The following is a 26585-nucleotide window of genomic DNA, read 5'->3' as shown; positions in this document are numbered from 1 at the left end:
ATAAGACTTTTTCCAGTTTACACTAAAGCTCAACTATGCTTTCAAGTATTGATAAAAGATGGAGCAAAATAAAGCTTAAAAGAGGGAATAGGGTGTTACCCTTGTAGCTCAACAACTCCAGCAGCTTATGGACCAGAAATGCAACTCCTTAGGACCTCTCAAGACCCTCCAAGAAGCTTATGTTGGTGTTGGAGGGGTTAGGGTAGGAGATGGTGTGCAAAGCGCCAAGAACTTCACACTTTCTAAGCCTAGAGGGAGAGATATGAAGGGAGATATATTGTTTTGCCTTAGCAAATTTCTGAACCTCTCTAAAGGAGAGGAAGGCCCTCTCTTATTGACAAGGGAGGCTAAAGATTCTCCAAGAAGCTTAAAACCTAGGGCCAATATCCTCCATGAGGATGCAGTCTGTGCCTCCCAGCTAGCACAGCTGGAACCAACTTACTGAGACAAAAAATGTGGGAGCTGGCCGACCAGTTTAGGTGGTCGGCCGACCACTTGCCCTGGTCATCCGACCAGTTCAAAAGGGTCAAGTCAAAGAAAGGTGGTCGGCCAGCCCATTTGGTGGTCTCCCAGCTGAATGCAAGCTAGTGGTGTGGTGGGAGACCAGCAATTGTGGCCCAAAAATGAGGGAGACCAGTTACCTAACAAGGAAACCGACTGGCGGGAGAAAGGTGGTCTCGAAGAAGAAAAGGTGGTCTCCCACCCTAGTACCACCTTCCAAACAATGAAAATAGGATCCATGCCAAAAATGAACCGAGACGGATGCAAAACGAGGGTTGAGGGGCCAAAACGTGCAGCCGGGTGCCCCGAAAACTGACTATTGAGCATCGAAAGTGGCGTGCGACCACAAAGGAGGTCTCCCGAGCCACAGTGTCCCTCTATTGAGAGGAAACAAGGTGTGTGCCAAAAATTGAAGCAAACGGAGAAAGTTAAGCGGTCCCGAACCGAGGCGCATGGCCGACGGCTCCGAAAATCGAAAACTGGTCTCGAAACGAGAAAAGTGGCCTACGACCATGAAAAGTAGCCTACGGCCACTGAGAGATGGTCTACGAGACCTCTCTCTCCCTTCAGGAAGAGAAAACAGAACCTGGTTCGCAAACTGAGGCAAAGCACAAAAGAGTCCCGAAGTCCGGAGGCAAGGCTCTCAGCCGAGACTCCGAAACCTCGGAACGAGCACAACATGCGCGATCACCGAGCGCTCAATCGATGACGTCTGAGTCTTAAGGTCGGTCAAAATTGGGGTGTCTACACTAATGTTATATTTTTAATCATGCAAGATATTCGTGATACAGGAAATAAGACTCAACAATTCTTAATGTATAAAAATATATTACATATTAATATTTAAGCATTTTTACATCAATATTATGCAAATAATATGTAAAGTTGGTTCAATGAATTTGTATTATGAAATTAAATATTAAACAGAATTGTGCAATTGTGCAATTAATTTCATACCTTCAATTATATTATAGGTACGGATTATAGAAAGTTGAAGTGAGAAGTTGATAGAAAAATATTTATATAATACTATATATTTAAAGCACCTCTTTATTATTTATTATTTAAGATAAGATTGTGATCTCAATAATCTAACCATAAATTAATGTTTACATTTATCAAATTTCTCATTTATTATTTAAATTCTTTAACCGAGTATGTATTCATTTATTATTTACTTATATTTTAAATATTGATCAATTTATCTATATAAATTTATTTTATTTTATATATATATATATATATATATATATATATCACATATTAATTTAAAAAAAATATATAATTATAATATTAATAGTCGATAAAAAAATTACATATCACGTGCAATGGACTTGTGCAACTACTAATATATATAAATGTTCTAACTTATTTGTCATTTTATGTGCATTTTCCACTGCCAGCGCAAGCGATGATTTGGTACTCTTTTTACTATCATAAACATATTGTAGACCTTTTTTTTTTTTTATCAGAAGACATATATCATTCAAGAAAGTCAAACGACACTTACAAGAGTCCATTCAAACCAAAAACTTACACCAAACAAAGCGAAAATAAAGCAAGAAGTACTAAGGAAGAGAGCTATGAAAATATTCAAACGTACATTTCGTACTTGTGCTCGTACTGCGAGGCAAAGCCGATCATAAAAGTTCGACAGTAGAGCATGCCTGAAATAAGTCATAGATCCCAACCACAATGAGGGTAAGCTTAACAAATTCGCACAAATGGACTCGAAGAAACCAAACAAACCCAGCAGCAGCTAGCAAACAAATAGGAAAAGACCAAGGAAATAACTTAAGACTAAAACCAAAACAACAAATCAGAAAATAAACCCACAACCAAACAAGACCAGCGGCGACGTCGATGAATCCGGCGATGGAGGCGGTGAGGGCAGCGTGAAAGAGGCGGGGAAGGTGTAGATCTGTGAAGGTGCGGATCCGTGAGGCCACTTCCAGAGTGAATGGATGGGAGAAAGAAACACCTCACAAAGGAGGAAGAGAGTGGAGAGCCGAAGCTTCCAAGTTATTGGAAAGCAAAGTGGGGAAATGAAAGGACAAAAGAGGGGTAGGGGGAGAGGAGAGGAGGCCGCCGGAACCCCCTCCTCCACCGCCGGCGGCTAGAAGCTCTGAAAACCCTAGGGAAGAAAAGTTTGGAGAGAGAAGCTCTCAAACTAGAGGAGTAAATTATAAATACACTTTTGAAATTTGATTAAAATATAAATTACTTCTTATAGTTTTAAAAATTATATTTCATCCTTAAAATTTTTAATTTCATAACAAATCGTCTCTTTTATTAATAAATCATCAAGTCAATTAACAGTTTTTAATGATGTTAGAAATATGTTTCAATTAATAATTTAGATAATTTTATTATTGTATAGGAGAGTAATTATGAATTTCATTTTTTTAGCTAATTCTGTTAAACGAAAAATACTAACAAGGATGTATTTCTAATTTTCCAAATTACAGGGGGTAATCTATAGTTAAAGCAAATCTCAAGAGGTGTATTTGTATTTTATCCTAAAACTTAGTAATGAAGCAAATTAATTAAATATTTATTGGAAAAAAGGTTAAAGAAATAAAAAAATTACCCATAAATTCTATATGGGAGAATATTAATCTATTTTATCCAAAGAGTTTTTTCTTATGAATCAATTAGCTTTTTTTTTGTTTTGAAAAGTTGTATTTATTTGATTCGGTATTTTATGATTCATTTTCTAATTTTCTTATTTGTTTTGGGGACGAGAATAAAAAGGTGAGGTGTGAAAGATTTTTTTTGAAAGGATTTGTGGTTGAAGTGTTGGCTGTCAAGCGTTGAAATCTATATTTCTATTAGTATGATTTTCCGGTATTACATTGGAGTCACGACAAGAATTTTCACTTTTGATGACTAAATTTTTAGTCACCAAAAGTCAATTTTTAGTCGCCAAAGGGCTTTAGCGACTAAATTTTTTTGTCGCAGAATTAGTAGCCGAAGAGTAGTTGGGAAAGCTAATTGGTGACTAAACTTATTTTAGTTTCCAAATATATTCGTTTGCCGACTAAATATTTAGTCGTCAAAAGGTTGGGAAAAAAATTAAATAATACATTTTCGACGACCAATTTTTTTGTCGCCAAAAGCCTCAATTATTGTTGACGACCAAAGATTTAGTCACCGAAAAAGTTTTTAGCTACTAAATATATTAGTCACCTAAAATAAATACTAGTGTTTTGGCTACTAAAATTTTAGTAGCCTAAAGTCAAATTTTTTTGGCTACTAAAATTTTAGTCTGCAAATAGTTTTTGTTTTAGCTACTAAAAATTTAGTCGCCTAAACTCCCACATTTTTTGCTACTAAAATTTTAATCGGCAAACAGTTTTTGTTTTGGCTACTAAAAATTTAAGTCGCCTAAACTTCCACATTTTTAGCTACTAAATTTTTAGTCGGCAAAAGTGTTTTTATTCTTAAGCTTTTGTTTTTAGTTACGAAATATCTTAGTCGCCAAATGTTTGATTTTCTTTTGGTTACCAAAATTTTAGTTGCCCAATGTTTGATTTTCTTTTGGCTACAAAACGTTTAGTTACCAAATGTTTATTTCATTTTATTTTATTTTTTTTGCTACAAAACTTTTAGTCACCAAAAACATGATATTATGTTTTATTGCAAATATTGTAATTTCTCTATAACTTGTCTGTATTCCATGCAACCTGTAATACGTATATAAATAAAATGATACATATACTATCAATCATTCCACAATTTGCATCCATATACAAAACATAAATAACTTTAACTGTCAAAGTATATACAAACCAACTATTGTCCAAACTAAAATAATAATTCCATACAAAATATAAAATCATACAAAAATCAAAGCCCTCCATATACAAAAATTACATTTACTACCATGTGAAATGACCATTTGGCATGGTACAAATTACCATTGTAATCTGTACCACGACAAAAGGTGATGTTTGTATGAAGACAAAAGTACGTCTATGTACCACGGCAAAAAATCATATATATGTACGGTGACAAAATGTGATCTATCTACCATGCCGGTAATTATCTGTTGGTTGCCAAAAGTTTTCTGTATCAATCATAGTGAACTGCACAAAAGCCAGTGACGACAAAAGTATTATATTAGTTCTATACAAAAGTGAAATTTCTTCACCATGTACCAAAATATTACTCTGAAAGTCCACGCAACAAAGTCATCTACAAAAAACAAAAAAAACATTAGAATTGGACCAAAAAATGCCTAACTTTATGAATGAATTTGGCAACAAGTGACAAATAACATATCAAAGAAGCAACCTTCCATGATGAATCAATTATCATTCTTTCTAAAGTTTTTTGTTATAAGGAACATTGTTAAATGCAGAAAAATCATTACTAAATCTGTCATTACTAACATATAGCTAATGTAACATTCTTTTATTTGTATGCAACATGTATCCAAATTCTGTGGCTAAACCGATATCAAAGCCCAATGTGAATAGAAGGTGTTCTTTTTACCAACTTCCTCATTAATTCTTTGCAAAAAGCACTTGAATCATTAGATTGGATATAAAACTATCTCTACTTATTAATGTCTATTAGTGCCATTTCATTCAGGATATTAGAACATGTGAGAAAAATAATAACAAAAATAAAGTTCAATCACAAAAGGAAATATGTAGAAATGTATGTTGAGACACCTATAAATGGTTCATCAAAGAAAGAATACTTGATATCTCATAAACCACATGGCCTCAGAAACACCATTCAGAGTTTGATATTTGTATGAAAGCTTAAGTATAATATAACACACTTGTGTACGTTCAAGAAATTAATATAATATAACAAGGTGTAAAATGAGTTAATATTGGTTTCTGAATATTTTCCTATAATTTTCCATTACTATACATCTCCAATAAATAATTGTATTCACTATACACTTCCAACCACAAAAAATCTCAGAACAGATGCTCAGAAAATCTTAAGTAACAAAACTTGGATATAGTGTCATTCCAGTTTGAGAAAAGACAATTAAAGTGGAAAAGGATAACAATCGTTAGATGATCTATCATGGCAACAACAATAACTAACAAAATGCAGAGCCAATCATATGTTGATCTATCATGGCAGTAACAAATACTAACAAAATGCAGAACTCACATACCAAGCTCCTGCAAGTTCACATTCGGAGCAAGAAAAGAATTTTCTTTCATCTTATTTGTATGAATCTGAAGAACAATGTGCACTTCAACAAAACTCTTTTTCTTTTGGGGGCTGTTTTGAATTTTCGCCACTGAAACGCCATTTTTTGAGTAGGTTTGAGGCGTATTCAGCTCTAACTCCCAACCTACAGGTCCAGATTACATTCCGTCAGTTGTCACAAGTCCTATTTGTCATGGGAAAACTGTCCATGAGAGTCACACGGCCGTTCAGGGGCAGTTTTGAATTTTCGCCCACAAAACGCCATTTTTCGACAAAGTTTTGGGCGTATTCGGCTCTAACTCCCAACCAACGGATCCGAAATACATTCTGTCAGTTGTCACAAGTCCTATTTGTCATAGGGAAACTGCCCATGAGAGTCATATGGTGGTTCAGGGGCTGTTTTGAATTTTTGCCCCCGAAACGCCGTTGTTCGAGTAAGTTTTGGGCGTATTCAGCTCTAACTCCCAACCTACAAGTCCAGATTACATTCCGTCAGTTTTCAGAAGTCCTATTTGTCATGGGGAAGCTTTCTGTGAGATTCACACGGTGGTTCGCAGCCTGTTTTGAATTTTCGCCGCGGAAATGCCTTTTTTCGACTAAGTTTTGGACGTATTTGGCTCTAACTCCCAATCTACGAGTCTGAATAACATTCCGTCAGTTGTTACAAGTCATATTTTCATGGGGACACTGCCCGTGAGAGTCACATGGAGGTTCGGGAGCTTTTTTGAATTTTTGCCCCTGAAACGCCCTTTTTTAAGTAAGTTTTGGGCGTATTCGGCTATAACTCCCAACCTACGGGTCCGAATAACATTTCGTCAGTTGTCACAAGTCATATTTGTCATGGGGAAGCTGCCCGTGAGAGTCACACGGTGGTTCAGGGGTTTTTTTGCATTTTCGCCCCCCGAAACGCCCTTTTTCGAGTAAGTTTTGGGCGTATTTGGCTCTAACTCCCAACCTACAAGTCCAGATTACATTTCGTTAGTTGTCACTAGTCCTAATTTTTCATGGGAAAGCTACCCGTGAGAGTCACACGGTGGTTCGGGGGCTATTTTGAATTTTCGCTCCCGAAACGCCATTTTTGGAGTAAATTTTGGGCGTATTCGGCTCTAACTCCCAACCTACGGGTGCAGATTACATTCTGTTAGTTGTCAGAAGTCCTATTTGTCATAGGGAAGCTGCCCGTGAGAGTCATATGGTGGTTTGGGGGCTATTTTGAATTTTTACCCCCGAAATGCCCTTTTTCGAGTAAGTTTTGGGCGTATGCGGCTCTAACTCCCAACCTACCGGTCCAAATAACATTCCATCAGCTGTCACAAGTCCTATTTGTCATGGGGAAGCTACTCGTGAGAGTCACACGGTGGTTCGAGAGCTGTTTTAAATTTTTGCCCTCGAAACGCCCTTTTTCGAGTGAGTTTTGGGCGTATTCGGCTCTAACTCCCAACCTACGAGTCCAGATTACATTCCGTCAGTTGTCACAAGTCATATTTGTCATAGGGAAGCTTCTTGTGAGAGTCACATGCTGGTTCGGGGGCTATTTTGAATTTTTGCCCCTAAAACGCCCTTTTTTGAGTAAATTTTGGGCGTATTCGGCTCTAACTCCCAACCTACGGGTCCAGATTACATTCCGTCAGTTGTCACAAGTCCTATTTGTCATAGGGAAGCTACCTGTGAGAGTCAAATGATGGTTCGGGGGTTATTTTGGATTTTCACCCCTGAAACGCCCTTTTTTGAGTAAGTTTTTGGCATATTCAGCTCTAACTCCCAACCTACGGGTCTGAATTACTTTTCGTCAATTGTCACAAGTCTGATTTGTCATGGGGAAGCTACCCGTGAGAGTCACGAGGTGATTCAGGGGCTGTTTTGAATTTTTGCCCGCGAAATGCCCTTTTTCGACTAAGTTTAGGGCGTATTCGGCTCTAACTCCCAACCTACGGGTCTGGATTACATTTCGTTAGTTGTCAGAAGTCCTATTTTCATGGAAAAACTGTCCGTGAGAGCCCCATGATGGTTCGGGGGCATTTTTGAATTTTTACCCTCGAAACGCCCTTTTTCGACTTAGTTTAGGGCGTATTCGTCTTGTTATCAAAATAATTGTGAAGATATGGCAATAAGGACTGGCCTTATGGAAAAAGTTGTCTGCTCTAAATATGAATCTATTGGTGGAAGATGGATGCCATTCTTGGAAGATATTAGCAGAGTTTCAAGAGTATAGGGGAACATTCTTTCGGTTGCTAGTAGTAAAGTGCACAAAGAGCTGGTGAGGCAGAAACAAATATACCCACTGCCCATGTCAAACTAATTTTATTATTCATGAGGCACTGAGGAACACTTTAATCATAACATAATAATTAAGCACTCAAGTAATCTTCTCCAAGTAGTTGGGATTTCTGCTTTTGTCTATTTATGAAAATGAAAATGAATTTTAATAAACAAAATTAGACCAATGTTATTGCACATCAAAATTAGAAGTAGAGTCTACTCATTAGAAGCATACCTCATATCCTATCCAAGCAACAGAAGAAATCATTGTTCCTGTTAATGCATTTGATAACTTTCTGTAAATATCCAACTTGACACAACTCCTCTTTGCTTGGATAGAGAGAAAAATATCATTATACAAACTCTGAGAATGAAAATAGTATAGTTGCTCTAATGGAAAAATAATTTAATGTTGCAACTAATCAGTTTCCCAAATTCTACCTATCCTCATGAAAATGGTACTAAAGGAGCCGTCTTGATGATGTTAACAAAGCTTTATTTTGTCTTGTGATTCCTTTTGCAAATATAGTGTGATGGTTAACATCTATATTTAGCAGGTCACTATTTCAACTAGAGAAGTTTAAAATTTTTAAAATTTTACACTTAATAATGGGGAACTTGAAGGCATTGGATGAAGACATATTTGTAAGATCCTGAAAATGAACAAGGGAAAGTACCAAAGCAGGGCATATAATGCTAGTCATATCCATTAATCAATGGGAGCCAAATTAAATGATGTAGAAAATATATAGATGTCAATACAACTTTTTAAAGAAAAAATGAAGTCTCAAAACTTGATATATTGTTTTTATATGTTATAGATGTCGATACAGCTTTTTAAGTTTAAGGCGTTTTTGGCTCTTACTCCCAACCTACAAGTGCAAATTACATTCCGTCTATTGTCACAGGTCTTATTTGTGATGGAGAAGTTGTTCGTGACAACAACACGGTGGTTCGGTGGCTGTTTCATAGCTTTGCCCCCTTAACACCCTTTTTCGGTTAAGTCTGAGGTGTTTTTGGCTCTAACTCCCAACTTACAAGTTCAAATTACATTCCGTCTATTGTCATAAGTCCTATTTTTGATGGAGAAACTGTTCGTGACAACCACACAGTGGTTTGGGGGCAGTTTCATAATTTTGCTCACTTAACGCCCTTTTTTCGGTTAAGTTTGAGGTGTTTTTGACTCTAACTCCCAACCTACAAATTCAAATTACATTCTGTCTATTGTCATAGGTCCGATTTGTGATGGGGAAGCTATTCGTGATAGCCATATGGTGGTTCGGAGGCTGTTTCGTAGTTTCGCCCCCTTAACGCCCTTTTTTCGGTTAAGTTTGACGCGTTTTGGGCTCTAACTCCCAACCTACAAATGTAAATTACATTCCGTCTATTGTCACAGGTCCTATTTGTGATAGGAAAGCTGTTTGTGATAGCCACATGGTGGTTCGGGGGCATTTTCATAGTTTCGCTCCTTTAACGCCCTTTTTCGGTTAAGTTTGATGCATTTTTGGCTCTAACTCCCAACCTACAAATGAAAATTACATTCTGTCTCTTGTCACAGGTCCGATTTGTGATGGGGAAGTTGTTCGTGATAGCCACACGGTGGTTTGGGGGTTGTTTCGTAGTTTCGCCCCCTTAAACCCGTTTTTTGGTTAAGTTTGAGGCGTTTTTGGCTCTAACTCCCAACCTACAAATGCAAATTACATTCCGTCTATTGTCACAGGTCCTATTTGTGATGGGGAAGCTGTTTGTGACAGCCACATGGTGGTTCGGGGGCAGTTTCATAGTTTTGCTCTCTTAACGCCCTTTTTCGGTTAAGTTTGAGGCATTTTTGGCTCTAACTCCCAACCTACAAATGCAAATTACATTCCTTCTGTTGTCACAGGTCTAATTTGTGATGGGGAAGCTATTTGTGACAGCCACATGGTGGTTCGGGGGCTGTTTTGTACTTTTGCCCCCTTAACGCCTTTTTTCAGTTAAGTTTGCGGTGTTTTGGCCTCTGGCTCCCAACCTAGAAGTGAAAATTACATTTCGTCTATTGTCACAGGTCCTATTGGTGATAGGGAAACTATTCGTGATAGCCACACAGTGGTTCGGGGGCTGTTTCGTAGTTTCGCCCCCTTGATGCCCTTTTTCGGCTAAGTTTGAGGCGTTTTTGGCTCTAACTCCCAACCTACAAGTGCAAATTACATTCCGTCTATTGTCACAGGTCCTATTTGTGATGGGGAAGCTGTTCGTGACAGCCACATAGTGGTTCGGGGGCTGTTTCATAGTTTCGCCCCTTAGCATCCTTTTTCGGTAAGTTTGAAGTGTTTTTAGCTCTAACTCCCAACCTACAAGTGCTTCCCAGACATTTTCAGATAGCTTGGGTTTGGTTTGGCAGCTTCGCATTGAGCCCATCCTTCTAAAACTTCCCGTCAAATTTGGCCAGAGTTGTTCTTCTTGAGGCCAACTGCTGATTTTTCCATGACTGGAGCAAATCAGTAACGTTCTCATAGATATAATTGGTTACTGATTTCTCATAGATATAATTGGTTACTGATTTACGCATATAACCACATATCTGAACGAAGCTCATGCTTTAAAATTTATTCAATGAACCATTAAAGGTCATGTTGATGAGCAAAAGTGCAAGACTATTATGAATAGATGATGTGAAAGAAATCAGTTAAGTAGACAGTTTGGGCACATATGATCACAGTGCTCGATTATTTTATCAAATCCACATAGGCAATTTAACAAGGATGCCACAATTACAAGCAGCAGACAAATTTGAATTTCTTCAAATTCAAGTCACAAAAATATTAGGAATACAAATAAAAAATTTTAAAGCAACAGAGCATATACCCATAACAAAGCTAAGAAGGTAAGGCACTGTGATATGAAGTTCATTGGGCATAGCCTCCAGGAGAGGGAACAAAGGTAGGAGCTGTGACCTGCCAAATGAACTTGCTAAAACAAATATTTGAGTACATTAGTTACTGGAAGTAATTTGGCCAACCAGAAGGGCAACCATAAATGTCCTCTAAAAATGACAATGAAATGCTTAAATTCACTATCTGAAAGCTGACCTGGATTGGCTAACATTACTACCAGGTTAATGGTTGGATTACAAGCTACGACAGCAAGTGCTAGGCATCTCCCAAAGGAATCGCCCACCAGATAAATTGGCTTATTTGGAAATGAAGCATGTTCGAGCCTCACAATTTCTTCCACAAATTTCACCAAGTCTACACGCAATAAAATGTAAATTTTAATTAATTTGAAGAGGATTTGAAAAAATTGTGGACAAAGGCATACAAGATACACAAACAAACTCACTATACAAGAAAAAAAAAAAAAAAATATAATAATAATAACAATAATAATAATAAAAGAACAAAATTAACTTTCAACATTATTTAAATATATCAGCAGCACAAATGAACTATCATAAGCAGCACTGCAACACAAAGAAATACTTATAAAGATATTTACAAGTTACAGAAGTTTAAGACATTCAAATGGTGTTCGGTCATAAACAAGAATATACAGGCACCAAACTTCAAAAGCTTTGTATTCAAAAGCAATCCCATATTAGAATTAGGGTTAAAAATAATCAAAAAGTACCAAACTATACATGAATTCCCATCATCATAGTATTACTCAAACAGGACAATGCAATTGTAAGACAAGAAATTTCTTTGACCAGCATATATGCAGATTCTATCACAATGGACCCAAGAAAAATGAAACAGAATAAATTAAGAACTTCTATTGCAATACAAGAATAGTTTCGCCCCCTTAACGCCCTTTTATCTTGATTTTTTATTGTTGATACTAACTACTTTACCAAGATCTAGATTGCACCAATTGAGATCATGCAAGTCAAAAAATTCAGGTCTCTATTGTTTCTTCCCCGCCCACACCCTATTTTGTATTTATTCCACTTCTTACTCTTCTTTCCTCCTTGTTAAACCATAGTTATCAACCATTATTCTCACAGATCCTAAAGACATCTAGAGTAACTTATTTTCCTGACCATTACATTTCTAACTAGTACAAATTCATTTACCAAACTCATTGAAAAAGAGACATCGCAGTATTTTACAAGCACTAAATTATATCATGCTTTAGCTCAAGACACTGCCTTAGGTAGACTTTAGATATTTTTTTCTTTAAAAAAAAAAAAATGGAGAGATGGAGACAAAGAAGGGAAGGTAAAGAATTAGAAAACTCCAGTGCTCAAAGGAAAAATGTCCATACCTTCCAATAACAGATTTGGCATTTGAAATATAAGCAAGGGTCACTTTCAATGATCAGAGACACTAAGAAATAAAGGTAGTTCACGTCCCATACCACAATACACAAAAGGGAAAATTCAGTCCCTGTGAAGATCCATAATTACTCCCCCATCACATGATGTTCAATTTAGTTCATCTCACCAAATTAAATTGTCAGCATTAACAACAATATAGATGGCAGTCATCGTCAACCCACAAGAAAGGAATGCAAAATTCATAGGAATATCATTTAGTACCCCAAAAAAAATTATAATTACATTATTTTGAATGCTAGGCTATGGGTATGACAATGTGAGAGTGAAAGATTGTGGTCAAAGACTAGTGATCTTGGAAAGATAAAATCTGAAGCTCTGTTTTTCCATAACAATGGTATATAACCCTAAATTATTTCGTCAAACATCTTGTGAGCAATACATAACTGATCAACAAAATGAAAAATATGGGGATCCAATCATTTGGGCATAAAACAGAGCAGCTTCCAAAACCTAAAGATTGTGAGAAAAGTTGAAGCTATGAAACTGAAATAAACTATATATAAATAGGAGACACAGCACATCCAAGGGAGATTGAAACTCTTGCATTGCAACCCATTACTTGCAATGTCCAAGGGAAAAAAAAGGGAGGGGGGGAAACCGCAACAAAAAAAAAAACCAGAAAAGGGGGAAACAGAGGAACAGTCTAAATGAACACGAAATTAAACCCTAAATGAACAATCAGAAAAAGGGGAGACAAAGGATTGGAGAGAGCGAGAGAGAGAGATAGACAGAGAGAGACTATGAGCAAGAGAGAGAGACACACACTGACAGACCGAGAGCGAGAGAGAGTGAGAGAGAGAACATGTGATCTGCGACTGTGGCAGTGGTGATTTCCGACTGTGAGTGGCCGTGCCGATGTCCTCTGTACAGTGGGCTGCGGTGAAGTGATTTCGTGTGAGGTTTGGTGGTGAGATAGTCTAGGCGGGAGAGAGTTTGAATATCATTTCGTCTAACAGAGGAAGTGCGGGCAACAATTGTTTCCCTCACAAAACTCATATCATTTAGCGACTAAAATCAATTTTCTGTCGGCAAATGTATTAAAATTTATTTTTTTAATATTCTTTGTATTTGTTGAATTTTTTCAAAAAACAATTTCATAGATATTATATTTTTTAAGCATATTTGGATAAAGTGTATCTAAAAAATAAATATTTACAAAATTCACTAAAAAACAAAAAATATATATAAAAAAAATCAATTTGTAGTACAGCAAAAAAAAAAAAAAAAAAAAATTCAACCAAATGGCCAACGGTTAAAAAAAGAGGGTATCAAGATGATAAAGAGTTTTTTTTTTTTTTTTTTTTTTTGAGTAGGATAAGAGTTGTTAAAAAAATAAAAATAAATAAATAAATAAATTATTTATAAGATAAGGGAAAATATCTATATATACAATAATGCTATACGTAAATTATAAAAGTGTACAAATAAACTCCTTAATTATAAAAATGTATCAATTGAACACCCTAATAGAAGGGGTCAAAGTGAAACATATTAATAGTTTAGGGGATTTATTTATATATTTTTATAGTTTAGGGGCAAAGTAATACTTCTCAATAATTTAAGAGGTCTATTTATATGTTTATATAGTTTAAGGAATCAAAATAATATATTTTTTTTTATAGTTTAAGAGATCTGTATGTAAATACTTACTTAAAAAAAAAATTAAAATATTATTGCACATATATATATATATATATATATATGTATAAAATTTTAAAAAATTTATGTGTTTGGTTTTGTATTTGGTTATCATTACTGTTATTTTTGTGTACCTCATATTTTAGTCAAAAAGTTACTAAAAAAATCATTTTCCAAATGGGCCTTATATAAGCATGACTCTTCTAAAGGTTTAATCCTAAGGAGAGACCATAAGTTTAATTCTCCCTAAAAGGAGTTGAATTAGGAGAAAAGCACAAGAATGAGGAGATGAACTCTTATAAATGCCAATCAACCTAATAAAATTAGATTACGATAGAAACTCCTATATAAAATAAAACAAGTGGAACAAAATAAAGAATAAATTATACTGACCTTTTTGAGATTAAAAAAAAAAAATCTACTAATTTAACATAATTATGTTGAGGGCTTTTTTTAATAAGTTAAACCAAATGAAATTAATGCAAAAATTAGAGTGAATAAGAAGGAATCTTTAACTTTTCTTTTATATGAGTTGAAATTTTTTTAAGTTTTTGACTTTTTGAATGACTTTGACAATTGTTTTTACTAAAATAACCCGTTGTCAAGCGGATTCTAACTTCTAGGTATATTTTTTAAAACAAATTATTTATTTTTAAATAAATAAATATAATAAGAATAAAATCAACTATTTAAACTACTGGAATTAGATTTGTGATGAGCTCTGTAGGCTCAGTTGCCAGTTGCATGTTCAGTCCACATGAAAATGGATTCCACAGAAGCTTGTTTCATGTGAATATAATTGATTTTTTTAATAGGAAATATAAAAATTAAAAATAAAAAGTTCCTTTAACCTTTATCCCATAAATTATTATTATTATTTTTTCACCCTTAAGTTATCACTTTCATTTATTTATTATTAAAAACCCTTAAATTATTATTGTTTATCCCATAATAAGTTATTGGTGCTTCAACTAAAAAAATCCGAACCCCAATTTGCAAAATCTCTTAAATCATTAAATATTACCCAGCTAAAATATATATATAGAAAACAAATCTTAACTCAGATATGCAAAATCCAGTAAATGATTATATATTAGGCAGTTGTTATCAATAGAAAAAAAAAAATAAAAATAAAAAAATTCTAGCCCAGATTTGAAAAATCTAGTAAACCATTGAATATTGCAATCGGTAGCCCAGGACTTGTGAAATGGCCATGTCACCTCCACCTCCACCTTCAAAAAGAATCAAATACTTCATAAAATCAACATTTTAGATTTATTGATGCTTCAACTAAAAAAATCCGAACCCAAATTTACGAAATCTCTTAAATGATTAAATATTACCCAGCTAAAAAATATATATAGAAAAAAAATCTTAACTCAGATATGCAAAATCCAGTAAATGATTATATATTAGGCAGTTGCTATCAATAGAAAGAAAAAAAAATTCTAGCCCAGATTTGAAAAATCTAGTAAACCATTGAATATTGCAATCAGTAGCCCAGCACTTGTGAAATGGCCATGTCACCTCCACCTTCAAAAGGAACCAAATAGTTTATAAAATCAATATTTTAGATTTATTGGTGCTTCAACTAAAAAAATCCGAACCCAAATTTACGAAATCTCTTAAATCATTAAATATTATCCAGCTAAAATATATATATATATATATAGAAAACAAATCTTAACTCAGATATGCAAAATCCAGTAAATGATTATATATTAGGCAGTTGCTATCAATAGAAAAAAAAATAATAATAATAATAATAAATAAATAAATAAATAAATATATTTCTGGCCCAGATTTGATAGTAAACCATTGAATATTGCAATAGGAAGCCCAGGACTCGTGAAATGGCCATGTCACCTCCACCTCCACCTGCCCCCTTACAACCATATTCAAAAGTTTGTGTGAATTCTTCATAATAACAATTAAATTATGAGAGTTATATTTAAGCATCAAACGGCCATGTCACCTCTACCTCCACCTGCCCCTTTGCAACCATATTCAAAAGTTTGTGTGAGTTCTTCAAGATAACAATTAAATTACGAAATTATATCCGTATTGACTTAAATAAATTATAATTAAGCATCAACTTTTACAAAAGGGATTTCTTTTCTTTTTTTTCTTTTTTTTTTTTTGGTGGTGTGTGTGTAATTTGTGAAAGAGATGTGAGTTTTGAATTTGGATTTCATGGACTAATACAATGTGTAGAAAAAGATATTCCTACATCAAGATGGACTAAGATGTGGAGAGCTCACAACCTGTCCTCCTCCATGTCTATTTTAGGTTGCCTTTTTGTACAATCCAAATGCTTAAATCTAATAATTTTTGAACAAAAAAAAAAAAGGGTGGCTTGAACATTGCGTAACTGGAATCTGGTCAATTAAGGGCGACTATATGTGTATTGGATTTATACAGTTTGTTGTATGTGTTGTGATTATTTTTTCCGAATTTGTTTGAAAATTAAATATTCAATTTTGATATAAATTCTAGTGATATTTGTAATTTATCTTCTATCAATCGATAAAAATACAAAACACAAAAAATATCATTTGCTTGATATCACATAAATTAAAATATACACACATTGAAATTAATATTTTTTGAAAGAACGACATTGCCATAAAATACATGTAAAAAATATATTGCCAAAATATAGATATCCACATGCATGTACTCAGGGTCAACCCTGAATTCTATAGGACCCTAGGCAAAATTTCAAGAGGAGCCCTTATACATATTTATCAAACAAAAATTTTGAGTAATATAATAAATATAAAAAAATGCATGCTTGTGTTTGGGCTTTTTTTAGTGGGGCATTTTGTTTTGGAGGCCTCTAATAATAATTGAGTCTTTTTTAAAACTTAATGGTATAAAGGATTTTCAAAATTTGGAGCCCTATTTTGGGCCAAAATTTGGGAGCCTTAGGTGCAAGCCTTACTGGCCTTAGCCCAGGACTGGCCCTACATGTACTAGTTATTGGCTGTAGCACGCACAAGATAAAGGATAAGGGGTCACTGCTGTGCGTGAAGCACAGCAGTGACTGTGGTGCATCCATTTAGGATGTATTATGGCCTTATTTTTATGATCCAAACCGTCTATTTTGTAGGGTTTGTTGAGTACTTCATGCCTACCAAAAATCATATTAATCAGATATCAACAACTATATGATCGAACTGCATATTATTTATGTTATTTCTCAAAATAAAACTTATTATTTATTTTTTTGGTTACCGATCATATAGTTTTTGATATCCGATTAATATGATTTTTGGTAGGCATGAAGTACTCAACAAACCCTACAAAATGGACGGTTTGGATCATAAAAATAAAGCCATAATACATCTCAAGTGGAGTCACCACAGTCACTGCTGTGCTTCACGCACAACAGTGACCCCTTATCCCAAGATAAAAGGGGAACTAACCCAAAGGTTCAAGCCCAACATATTATGCCCCAGTTAGCCACAAAACAAATTCAATATTCCATGAAGTCCTCAAATTATCAATCTGATGAAAATACCCACACATATCATTGTAGACGAGCCCTCGGGCCCCCGATGCCACAGTTCGGACTCGTTTTGTTGTCGGTTCTTAATCTGATCTCACAATGTGCAATGTGAGACTGATAAATCACCAAAGAGTCCAAATTTGGCAAATCGTTTTGGAAAACAGATTTTTGAAAAAGAAGTGCCAAACATGGACTGTTTTGCCAGATACAGAGTCGCCACCTAAATATTTTTTATGGGGGAATTTAGGAAACCTTGACTCGTTTGCCTAAGGCCACGTGTCCGTCATCACCAAAGTTGCCTCGGCTCGGGAACTTGGGTACGATTGGGGAAGGCCAGCTATGAGCACCCCCACTCGCCCGATCCGAAGATCGGCCTCTACTAACCATGATATCTAGTTTTGAAAACGTTATGTATTCTTATTCCGGTTAATTAGCTAATCTTACTATGTGATGCGCACAACACAAAAGTATAGACTAGATCGCCTAATTTGGAACAAAGCATCGCATATCCGTTTGTTTGGAAATTGGTTTGAAATTTGCTACTCGCAAGTAGGCTAAAACACGAATTTCAAAGAGTTGTTCTAACTCAAACAATCCAACCTTTACCCACAGGCATTCCGACAGATATATCACATAAGCATGTAGCCACATGGTAAGCATGCTGTCATGTCATCATTCACACTCATGCGAGATGCTAAAGCATAAATACTTACATCGTACTCCAAGCCAAAACAAGGAACTTGTTAGCAATCCAATGTATGATCCAAGTCCATGTTAAATGACTAATGCATCGCATACAAAATGCAACTAGAATAGGCTTGGCTAATCTAGGGATGGCATGTGAAATGCAACTAATAGCACGTATTCAAGTTTGGGTTTGAAATACTTATGTAGTTAGTATGATGTGCCGAGCCTGGTGCATGCAATACAAATGAATGATGCACACATGCATAGCATAAGGTATGCTAAATGAAACGTGCCCTAGTACTAACCATCAAAAGCAGGTAAGTAAAAGGGAGAAAGAAGTGGGGGTTGGAAGACATGCACACACGCACCCACACTTATTACACAATTATGCTCTCTCTCGGAGAGACCGAATAAATAATACAAACCCGAACAAATAATCAACTATTCTAGCTAATTAAATATTATAGACCACTTAACTAGTTAAGCAAATTAACTAAGCTAAGAAAGCAATAAAACAGCCTCGGGAAGAGGGTCCAATGCATGCGTGCTCGGGTTCGCTCGGAAAATCCGTCGCCATGCACAAGCTGCCTCTGTTTACACTGCTCTATATCTCTAAGACTTGCACAAATCCCAAGGATGCTTCAGCATCACTCCCTGAAGGTTGTGGGATGTCATCGGCCAAGGGGGAACACCACCGGCTATAGGGAATTGGTCATCGACCATTGATATGGCTCTCGGCCTCAAATGTTTGGTCGGTTGGCAATAGAGATGGTCGGTCGACTATGTATGCCTGCAGAATCCTATTTTGACAGCAGCAGAGGACAAACATAGCATGGCAATACATTTCAAGCAAGTGTGTGCACCAACACCCTCCTTATCATGTTCATGACTCAAAGGAGGATGGTCCTTGACCCTCGGACCACCAATCGCGCATTTCAATGCGTGATGGCCAAATGAGTCAAGTTGTGCATTTTGATGTCAAATGTAATGCACACAAACATATAAGGCCCAACCTCTATCATAATCAATTCAAGAGGCAAGGCATGCATGCCAAATGCAACCTAAGCATATAGGCTAGTATGCAACATGAACATGGAGGCAAGTATGCAAACATGTAACAAGTATGCAAGCTAACAAGCATGCAAAATGTAATGCCAACAAACAAACATGCAAGACATGTGACATGTTAAGCAACCAAAGCAAAAGAAATGCATGCCAAATGCACTACCACCTAAGCATGCAAAAACATACAAAGGGGTCAAGTGTGTGACAACATGCAAGGCAAATGTACACACAAACATTCATGCGCGCAAGGTCCAACACTTATGCATCAAAAAATAACTTTTAAGCACACTTAAAAAGAGGATGAAAAGCATGCAAATGTGACAATGTTGCAAGTCCTGAAATGGTGCTAAGAGTGATGCCAAATCACATAAACAAACCAAGCATGGCATGCAATAGAGCTTAAAGCCCAAAAATAGCAAGAGGGCTTGAACCAAAACCATGCAAAACAGAGGGCATATGGCAAATATGACCCAAGACAGTCTTAAAGCATGGCAAAGTAAGCTTAACACATGCGATGACCAAAGCCAACAAGCTAAAAACAAAAAGGGCAAATGCATGAGGCATGCAAGGCCACTAGAGAGGCATTACACCACACTTAATGCAACCATACATGGCATGAATTAAATGACCAAAATAGAGATATGACATGCTAAAATGAGCCCCAAAACCCACCTAGATGGCATCTAAATGGCCTAGACCTAAAGACATGCAAAATGACCCAAGCATGAGGCATAAGGCATCAACCTTTTAAAGTATTAAAGAAGCATCAAATGCAAACATACAAGCATGCCACAAAGACTGAAATGACATGATAAGTGGTTCCAAACCACTGAAACAAAGCAAGTAAAGCATGCTAGAGGGGTCAACACTCAAGGCCTACAAGGGAGATTGTATGGTAGCTATACAAAGCGAAGCATGGATGACCCGAGCAACCAAAAACAGACCTCAAGCACACCAAAACATGCATAAAAGCTTCACAAAGCTAGGCCAAAATCATGCTAGAAACAAGGCTCAAAGCACAAAGCATGTTAAGGCAATTTCATGGCATTACAAGACAAGTATGCTAAGCATGCATGGTGTGTCTAAACTAATTAAAAACAGTGCTATATCATGACAAAATAAGTACAAATACTACTTAAGATATGGCCAACATGAACTTAAACAAGATGCTCACACATGAGGCTAAAATGGCCAATATTGAAGGCAACAAGGAGAGGGGATGGCCCTCTCCTTCTTAGGACCTTAAAGCACCATCCCCACCACTGAAATTCAGTGGTCAGGAGGCCAAGACAAGGTGGTCCCGGAGCTCACCAAAAATGCACAAAAATGAGGCCAAACAAGGCTTAAGAGGGGTCAAACAACCCCAAACACCAAAACCACCTTAAACACCTATTTTAAGCACTTAAAATCAGAACTTTTATATGTTATAAGTTAAGCTTAAAAACAAATGCAAGGATGGCAAAAAGCCTATGCAAAAATGGGGAATAAAGGGAAAAAAGTCTCACCCTTGTAGACCTCTTCAAGAATGGAGCTCCAGCAGCCTTTCCAAGCTTAAATCCACTCAAAAACCTTAGCAACAACCCTTTGGCACCTCAGCAACCAAGGTAAGGTGTAATACTAGGTGTCCTAGTGCAAAACTAAGGACAAAACAACCTTATACACACACAAAGGCAAAAGGGAAGGAGATATAGAGATAGATTGATACACAAACCCTAACCCTAATCTCAGAGCTCTCTGGAATTTTTTGGAACCCTTGAGGAGGGAGGAGAAGCCCTCCCTTTATAAAGGATCACTCTTGCAAAGCTTACAAAACAAGCTAAGCAAGAGTGAAATCCCTCCATACATGTATATAGAAGGGGTGCAAAGTGGATGCCAGCTATCACAGCTAGCATAAAATATCTGCCAAAAGCAGATGAATAGTGATCGGCCAGCCAAAAATGACAAATTGACCAAAACAATGGTCAGCCGACCATACAGAGTGCCGACCGGCTATAGCCAATGGCCGGTAGCAACAAAACAGGGCTGGTGCCCTCAAGCCATGGCCGGTGAGGTGTGGGGATGGCCAACAAGCCATTTCCCACCCTTAGAAGCAAAAACACAAGTGTTTGGTGCAAAACCAAACACAAGATAGGCAAGTCGAGAGGTCTTGAGGCAAGGCGCGTGGCTGAGACCTCCGAGAACTCAGGACGAACACAAACATGGATAATCATCGAGTGTTCAAACGATGATGTCCAAGTCTTGAGGACGGTCAAAAATGGGGTGCCTACAATCATCCAATTTACACACGCGCAACCTTCACCCATGATCATCTCACACCAGTCTGATCAGTGCACTGTCACATCTTCGCCGCTCGACTCTGCATTCTCAATCCTCCATTTCTCCACCGTTCGACTCTACTACCTCTAAAACCCTACCCTAACCATAAAGCGAACCCGTTCATCTTCTCTAACCGTTGACTCTCACCAACACAACACCAAGCCTTTTTATCTTCTCCAATCGGCGACTCTCAACAACACGAAGAACCATCACGACTCTGAAGAAATTTCATAGTTCTTGACTTTCGATTCACAGAAATAGGAAAAAAAAGTAACATCTCTCTTCACCTATTATTTTTCATTCAAATTTGTACATTGTTCTTTGATATTTTGTATATATCATACCGTTTCAATAACACTTTCATAAAAAAAACTTTGCAAAACACATTTTGCATACTTCAAAATGTATAAATCCTCTTTTATATATAATTCCCTTTTTAAAACATTTTAGTCCCCTGTTTTTAAACATTCTAATCTCCTGTTATTACACATAAATCCCTGTTTTTACACATTCAACTCCTTGTTCTTATTCTTGTTGTTAAATATTAGCTTTTCTTCTTCGTATTGTTGCTACATTTCGTTGAATACTTAATCTTCTTGTCGTTATTGTTGTTGTTTACAAAATACAATGGGTTGCTCTTATTGTTGATAGTGTTTATAAAACTGAAACATCAGCCAGTTTCATCACTGTACAAGTAAGATATCTAAATTTATTCAAACTGCAAAATTACACAATTTAATCACTATTCAAAACAAATAGGTAACTTATTATAAAGTGCAAATCAAACCGCCAAATTATACAGTTTTGTAACTATTAACAACAAATACATATAACTTCATATTAAACTGCATATAAAACTGCAAAATTATATAGTTTTATCACTATATCACTCATGCCCTGCTGTTGCTTTCATTTTTTTAGAAATAGCTGTTGGAAGATATTGGAAGAAACAAACCCATATGTCCAAAAATCCAATCAGGGATTTAAGTAGCTCCCCTTTTGATAGTCCTTCACCTGTATCCACTGAAGTGTGACCAACATCTCCCCCTCCACAAAAAACCCAACCACCACAACCACAAACAACCAAAAAAAACCCACAAAACAACCACACTACCTACAAGAAAAGGCCCAAGAACTACACCACAAACCATACCCACACAACAAACACCTACCACACCTCCAACCACAAAAAAATAAAAAAATAAAAAAATAAAACAAAACAAAAAAGAAAAAAAAACAAAAGAAAAACTCGAAACAAAAACCAAGGCATCAAAAGGGAAAAAAGGAGCAGTCCCTGCAAAGAGAGTCCAACAGTTTAATTACCATTCAAACATCAGAACGGTAATCAAACTGTTGAAGGGGGTCAAATTCACAACAGCCCAACAGATAGAGCGACAAAAAAAATCCCTTTTTGGCCCATTATAAATGCTCTCTCCTCAACACAACTGAAGGCCTCTTAGTGCAGATGCTACAATTCCATTGTAGCAGAAATGATAACACTCTACAACTAAAAAAAAAAAAAGCATTTATACTTGGAAAAAAGGAAATAAAACTCAGAAACAGTGATGTGAGGCTCATTTTTGGTATTGATTGTGGAGAAGACAGCATCACCACCAAATCCTACGCATGACCAAAGGATTTTGAGCTCGCATTTTACAAATGAAGATGCAAATCAGTAAAGAGATTGGATGGCAAGTCATTGACCAAAATGTTTCAATAAACAAAAAAAGGAAATTCAACCAATGATCGTCAAAGATCTTGCAAGGGTCATCACCCTTTACTTGTGCCTGAAACTTCTTATGCCTACAAGAGGACATACACTCAATTGGAGTTTCTTCAACTATGTTGACAATCTCAACAACATCAAGAAGTACAATTGGGTGGAGGCAATAAAAGACACACTGATGAATTCAATGACAAATGCAAACAACAACCCAAGGCGTGTCACTGGATGCGTCATGTTACTCTTGGTAAACACACTACTCAGCTACTTCACACAAAAATATCAAACATCCAACTATTTCAAACTATCTAACATATTTCAATTTTTTTTTTTACAATACTGGTATTGTGAGTATAGTAAACTCCTACGACCATCCAACAAAGAAGGCTTCCCAAGGTTTATCAAGTGGAACCTTGGCAAAATGTACTCCAAGTGGAAATACATCAATCTTGCTGACTTTGAAAAGGTATTCAAACTCTTCTATACTCTCATAGCACAAATCTATTCAACACTTCTTTCACAGTCATTATAGTAACAATCATGTTCTGAAACTGTAAAAGTTTGCAGTTTCAAATAACATATTTGCAACACTTAACTCACATTACTCACAGTACAAATCATGTTATGAAACTATAAAAGTTTGCAGTTTCAAAGCACACAGCTATTTAACACTCTTATCACTCATGTTATGAAACTGCAAAAGTTTGCAGTTTCAACGCACAAATCTATTCAACAATCCTTTCACATTCATTACACTAACAATCATGTTATGAAATTGTAAAATTTTGTAATTTCAAACAACATATTTTCAACACTCAACTCACATTACTCAAAGTACAAATCATGTTATGAAACTGACCAATTTTACATTATTATTGATATATGCCACATTGTTCCAATGCAGGTCGACCAAAGTGCTTTAACCCCAACTGAACAAGAAATGCAGTTATTGCCTATCAATCAAAGCACATCAACAGACTCTTCAGCAAAGAAACATGACCACAAAAAGGACAATAAGCGAAAAAAACAAACAAAAGCAAAAAAAAAAAAAAAAAAAAACTTCTAGACAGTGATGACAATGACTTTCATGAAGAAGGACATCAATAGAATCAGAACAAGAACAACTACAAAAAAGAAAGAAAAGAAAGCAAGAACCACAAGAGGAAGAAGAAAGTGATGAACAAAAAGAAGAGAGTGGTGAAGAAAAAAAAACAAGAGACTGAAGAAGAAGAAGAAGAAGGAGAAGAAGTGGATGAACAACAAGACAATGATGAAGAAGAAGAAAAAGAAAAAGAAGGTGATGAACAAGAAGACACTGATGAAGAAGAAGGCCAACAACAAGAACAAGAAGAAGAACAAACAAACCAACAACAAAAAGTCAATGAACAAGAACTGATAGACCAACAACAATGACAACATGAAAAAAAGAACAAGCAAAACAACAAGAAGAAAAAAGGACAGAACAACAAGAAGAACTCCAAGAGAAATCTGACACATTTCATGCACAGGGTAAACTTTTGTCTAATACTGAACCAAATTGCAAAATTTAATCAAAATAACCAAAAACAAAATCCAACATTTTTATAGGTGATGACCAAGCACAAACTCATAGCAGCCATGAGAGCATAAATGCAAGAAATGAAACAAAAATTCATGGCTAAATTGCATAAAAAAGGAAGACCAGTTGAAGAAAATGTCTACCAAAAAAACTGGAAGCTCCCAACAAAGATCAATGGTCAAGAGAATCAAACAAAAGTCAAGAAAACAAGCACATAAGCCAGATTTTGAATACTAACCAATGACAAAAGCCAAAGAAGATACAAGGAACATGACAGAAGCTGCTACTGATGTACCCAAACCAATAGAGGGTACCGATGACGAAAAAGAGAAGAAGAATGAAAAGAAAAAAAAAAGAAATCCAAACAGAGAAAGAACCTGCTACTGAACCAGAGCAAAAAGAGGGTGCTCATGAAGCAAAAGAGCAGGGGAAAGAAAAGATGAAAGAAGATATCGGCCAAGAGAAAGAAGGTGCTGCTGAAACCAAGCCAAAAAAGAATGCCAATCAAGGGAAGACACAAGTTCAAGTATTGGAAAGTGATGATGATTTCAGGGAAGAATCAATCCACCACAAGCCACTTGTCATTTCATGCCGCAAAACAAACAAGGTTTAGCATAGCTTATTCAAAAAAGACCAAGACCAAATTCAGCTCATCTGTTTATAGGTTTGTTTTTATTGGTCACGTTTGACCTCGTTTGTTTATAAGTTTTGAGTTTGCATGAAATGATCTTGTGAATGATCTTGGCTTTATAATGTCTTTTGTATATGAATGGATGTGAGTTAGTAACTAAATGATATGTCTTTAATATGCCATATATGCACAGCTCATCGAACAAAATTTGTTAGTCTTCTTCCACTTTTGGCCCATTTATAATTAAATATTTTTATTAATTCTGTCTTTGAAACCTAATAATCCGGGATTACTGGCCAGTTACGGTTGAAACCAATAGGGGCGGGTTTGGGTCGTAACACAAAAAGTCAATGGATTTGGGTAGACCAAAGAATTAAATGAGGTGGGTGGAAGGGTTTTCTAGAGAAAGATGAGAGCAGAGAAGGAGAGTAATTGTAGAGAGAGAGAGAGAGAGAGAGAGAGAGAGAGAGAGTTTGAAGTGAAAAGTAAAGTAAAAATGTGTAAAGGCTCAACTTTTAAGTGATTGGACACATTTTTTGGGATAGACTGTGAGCAAACCTTTTGAGCGACCAAACCTATGCTCAAGCGAACAATCTAAACTCCCAAAATCTCCTACTTAAGTGACGAAACCTTCGCTCGAACGAAGAATACAAACTCTTAGAAGTTCAGATTGCAAAACGAGATACTAGAAAGTTGACGTTACCCCTCGAGTGACTAAATGACCACTCCAGCGATCTCAACTTACAAGTAAGACAAACAACCATAAAGCATTCTCGGATTCACTCCACCACCCAAAGATATTAAAAGACACCTCAGAATACACTAAATATATATATATGAACAATCACAAGGAAATAATAGGTAACAACACGTGACTCAAAAGGCTCAACAGTGATGAAGACAACTAAGGAGACAGAATTACATATTAATACACTCAAATTGTTTGAAAAAGACTCGAGGCATCACAATCTCCCCACCTTGTCCCCGAAATTAAACCAATCCTTTCAACAAGTAACAAGTCCAACCCAACAATCCCAAATTGCATGTTTAACACCAAATAACAATAGCATGATCATCTAATACAATTTCAAATGATTCATAACTTCATTATCATCCATGATTTTACAAAACCTTTGTTTTCACAATCACATAGAGTTTAGCAATTAGTAATTAGCAATGAAATGCCCAATTTTCACAACA

General features: G+C 36.0%; 1 protein-coding gene across 4 annotated transcripts; it reads right to left on the bottom strand.

The window, feature by feature from the left end:
* Positions 1–4231: 4231 nt before the first annotated feature.
* LOC114318162 (phytyl ester synthase 1, chloroplastic-like) lies at positions 4232–13265 on the bottom strand. Of its 4 annotated transcripts, XM_082894036.1 has the most exons (5): positions 12184–13207; positions 11010–11168; positions 10786–10890; positions 8177–8214; positions 4232–4698 (listed from the first exon to the last, which is right to left on the bottom strand). In XM_082894036.1, exons 1-5 carry the CDS (start codon positions 12203–12205, stop codon positions 4669–4671), a joined length of 354 nt encoding a protein of 117 aa, XP_082750162.1. In that variant the 5' UTR covers positions 12206–13207; the 3' UTR covers positions 4232–4668. The 4 variants fall into 4 exon arrangements, 2 of the variants coding, with proteins under 2 accessions (XP_082750162.1, XP_082750161.1); XR_014343964.1 differs by lacking the exon at positions 8177–8214 and having other exon boundaries at positions 13059–13230; XM_082894035.1 differs by lacking the exon at positions 8177–8214 and having other exon boundaries at positions 12184–13265.
* Positions 13266–26585: the final 13320 nt, after the last annotated feature.

The sequence above is a fragment of the Camellia sinensis genome, chromosome 11 (assembly GCF_055761805.1).
Source record: "Camellia sinensis isolate YWXY chromosome 11, ASM5576180v1, whole genome shotgun sequence".
Classification (NCBI taxonomy): domain Eukaryota; kingdom Viridiplantae; phylum Streptophyta; class Magnoliopsida; order Ericales; family Theaceae; genus Camellia; species Camellia sinensis.
The sequence above is the reverse complement of the archived record's forward strand: the minus strand, read 5'-3'. Positions and strand labels throughout refer to the sequence as shown.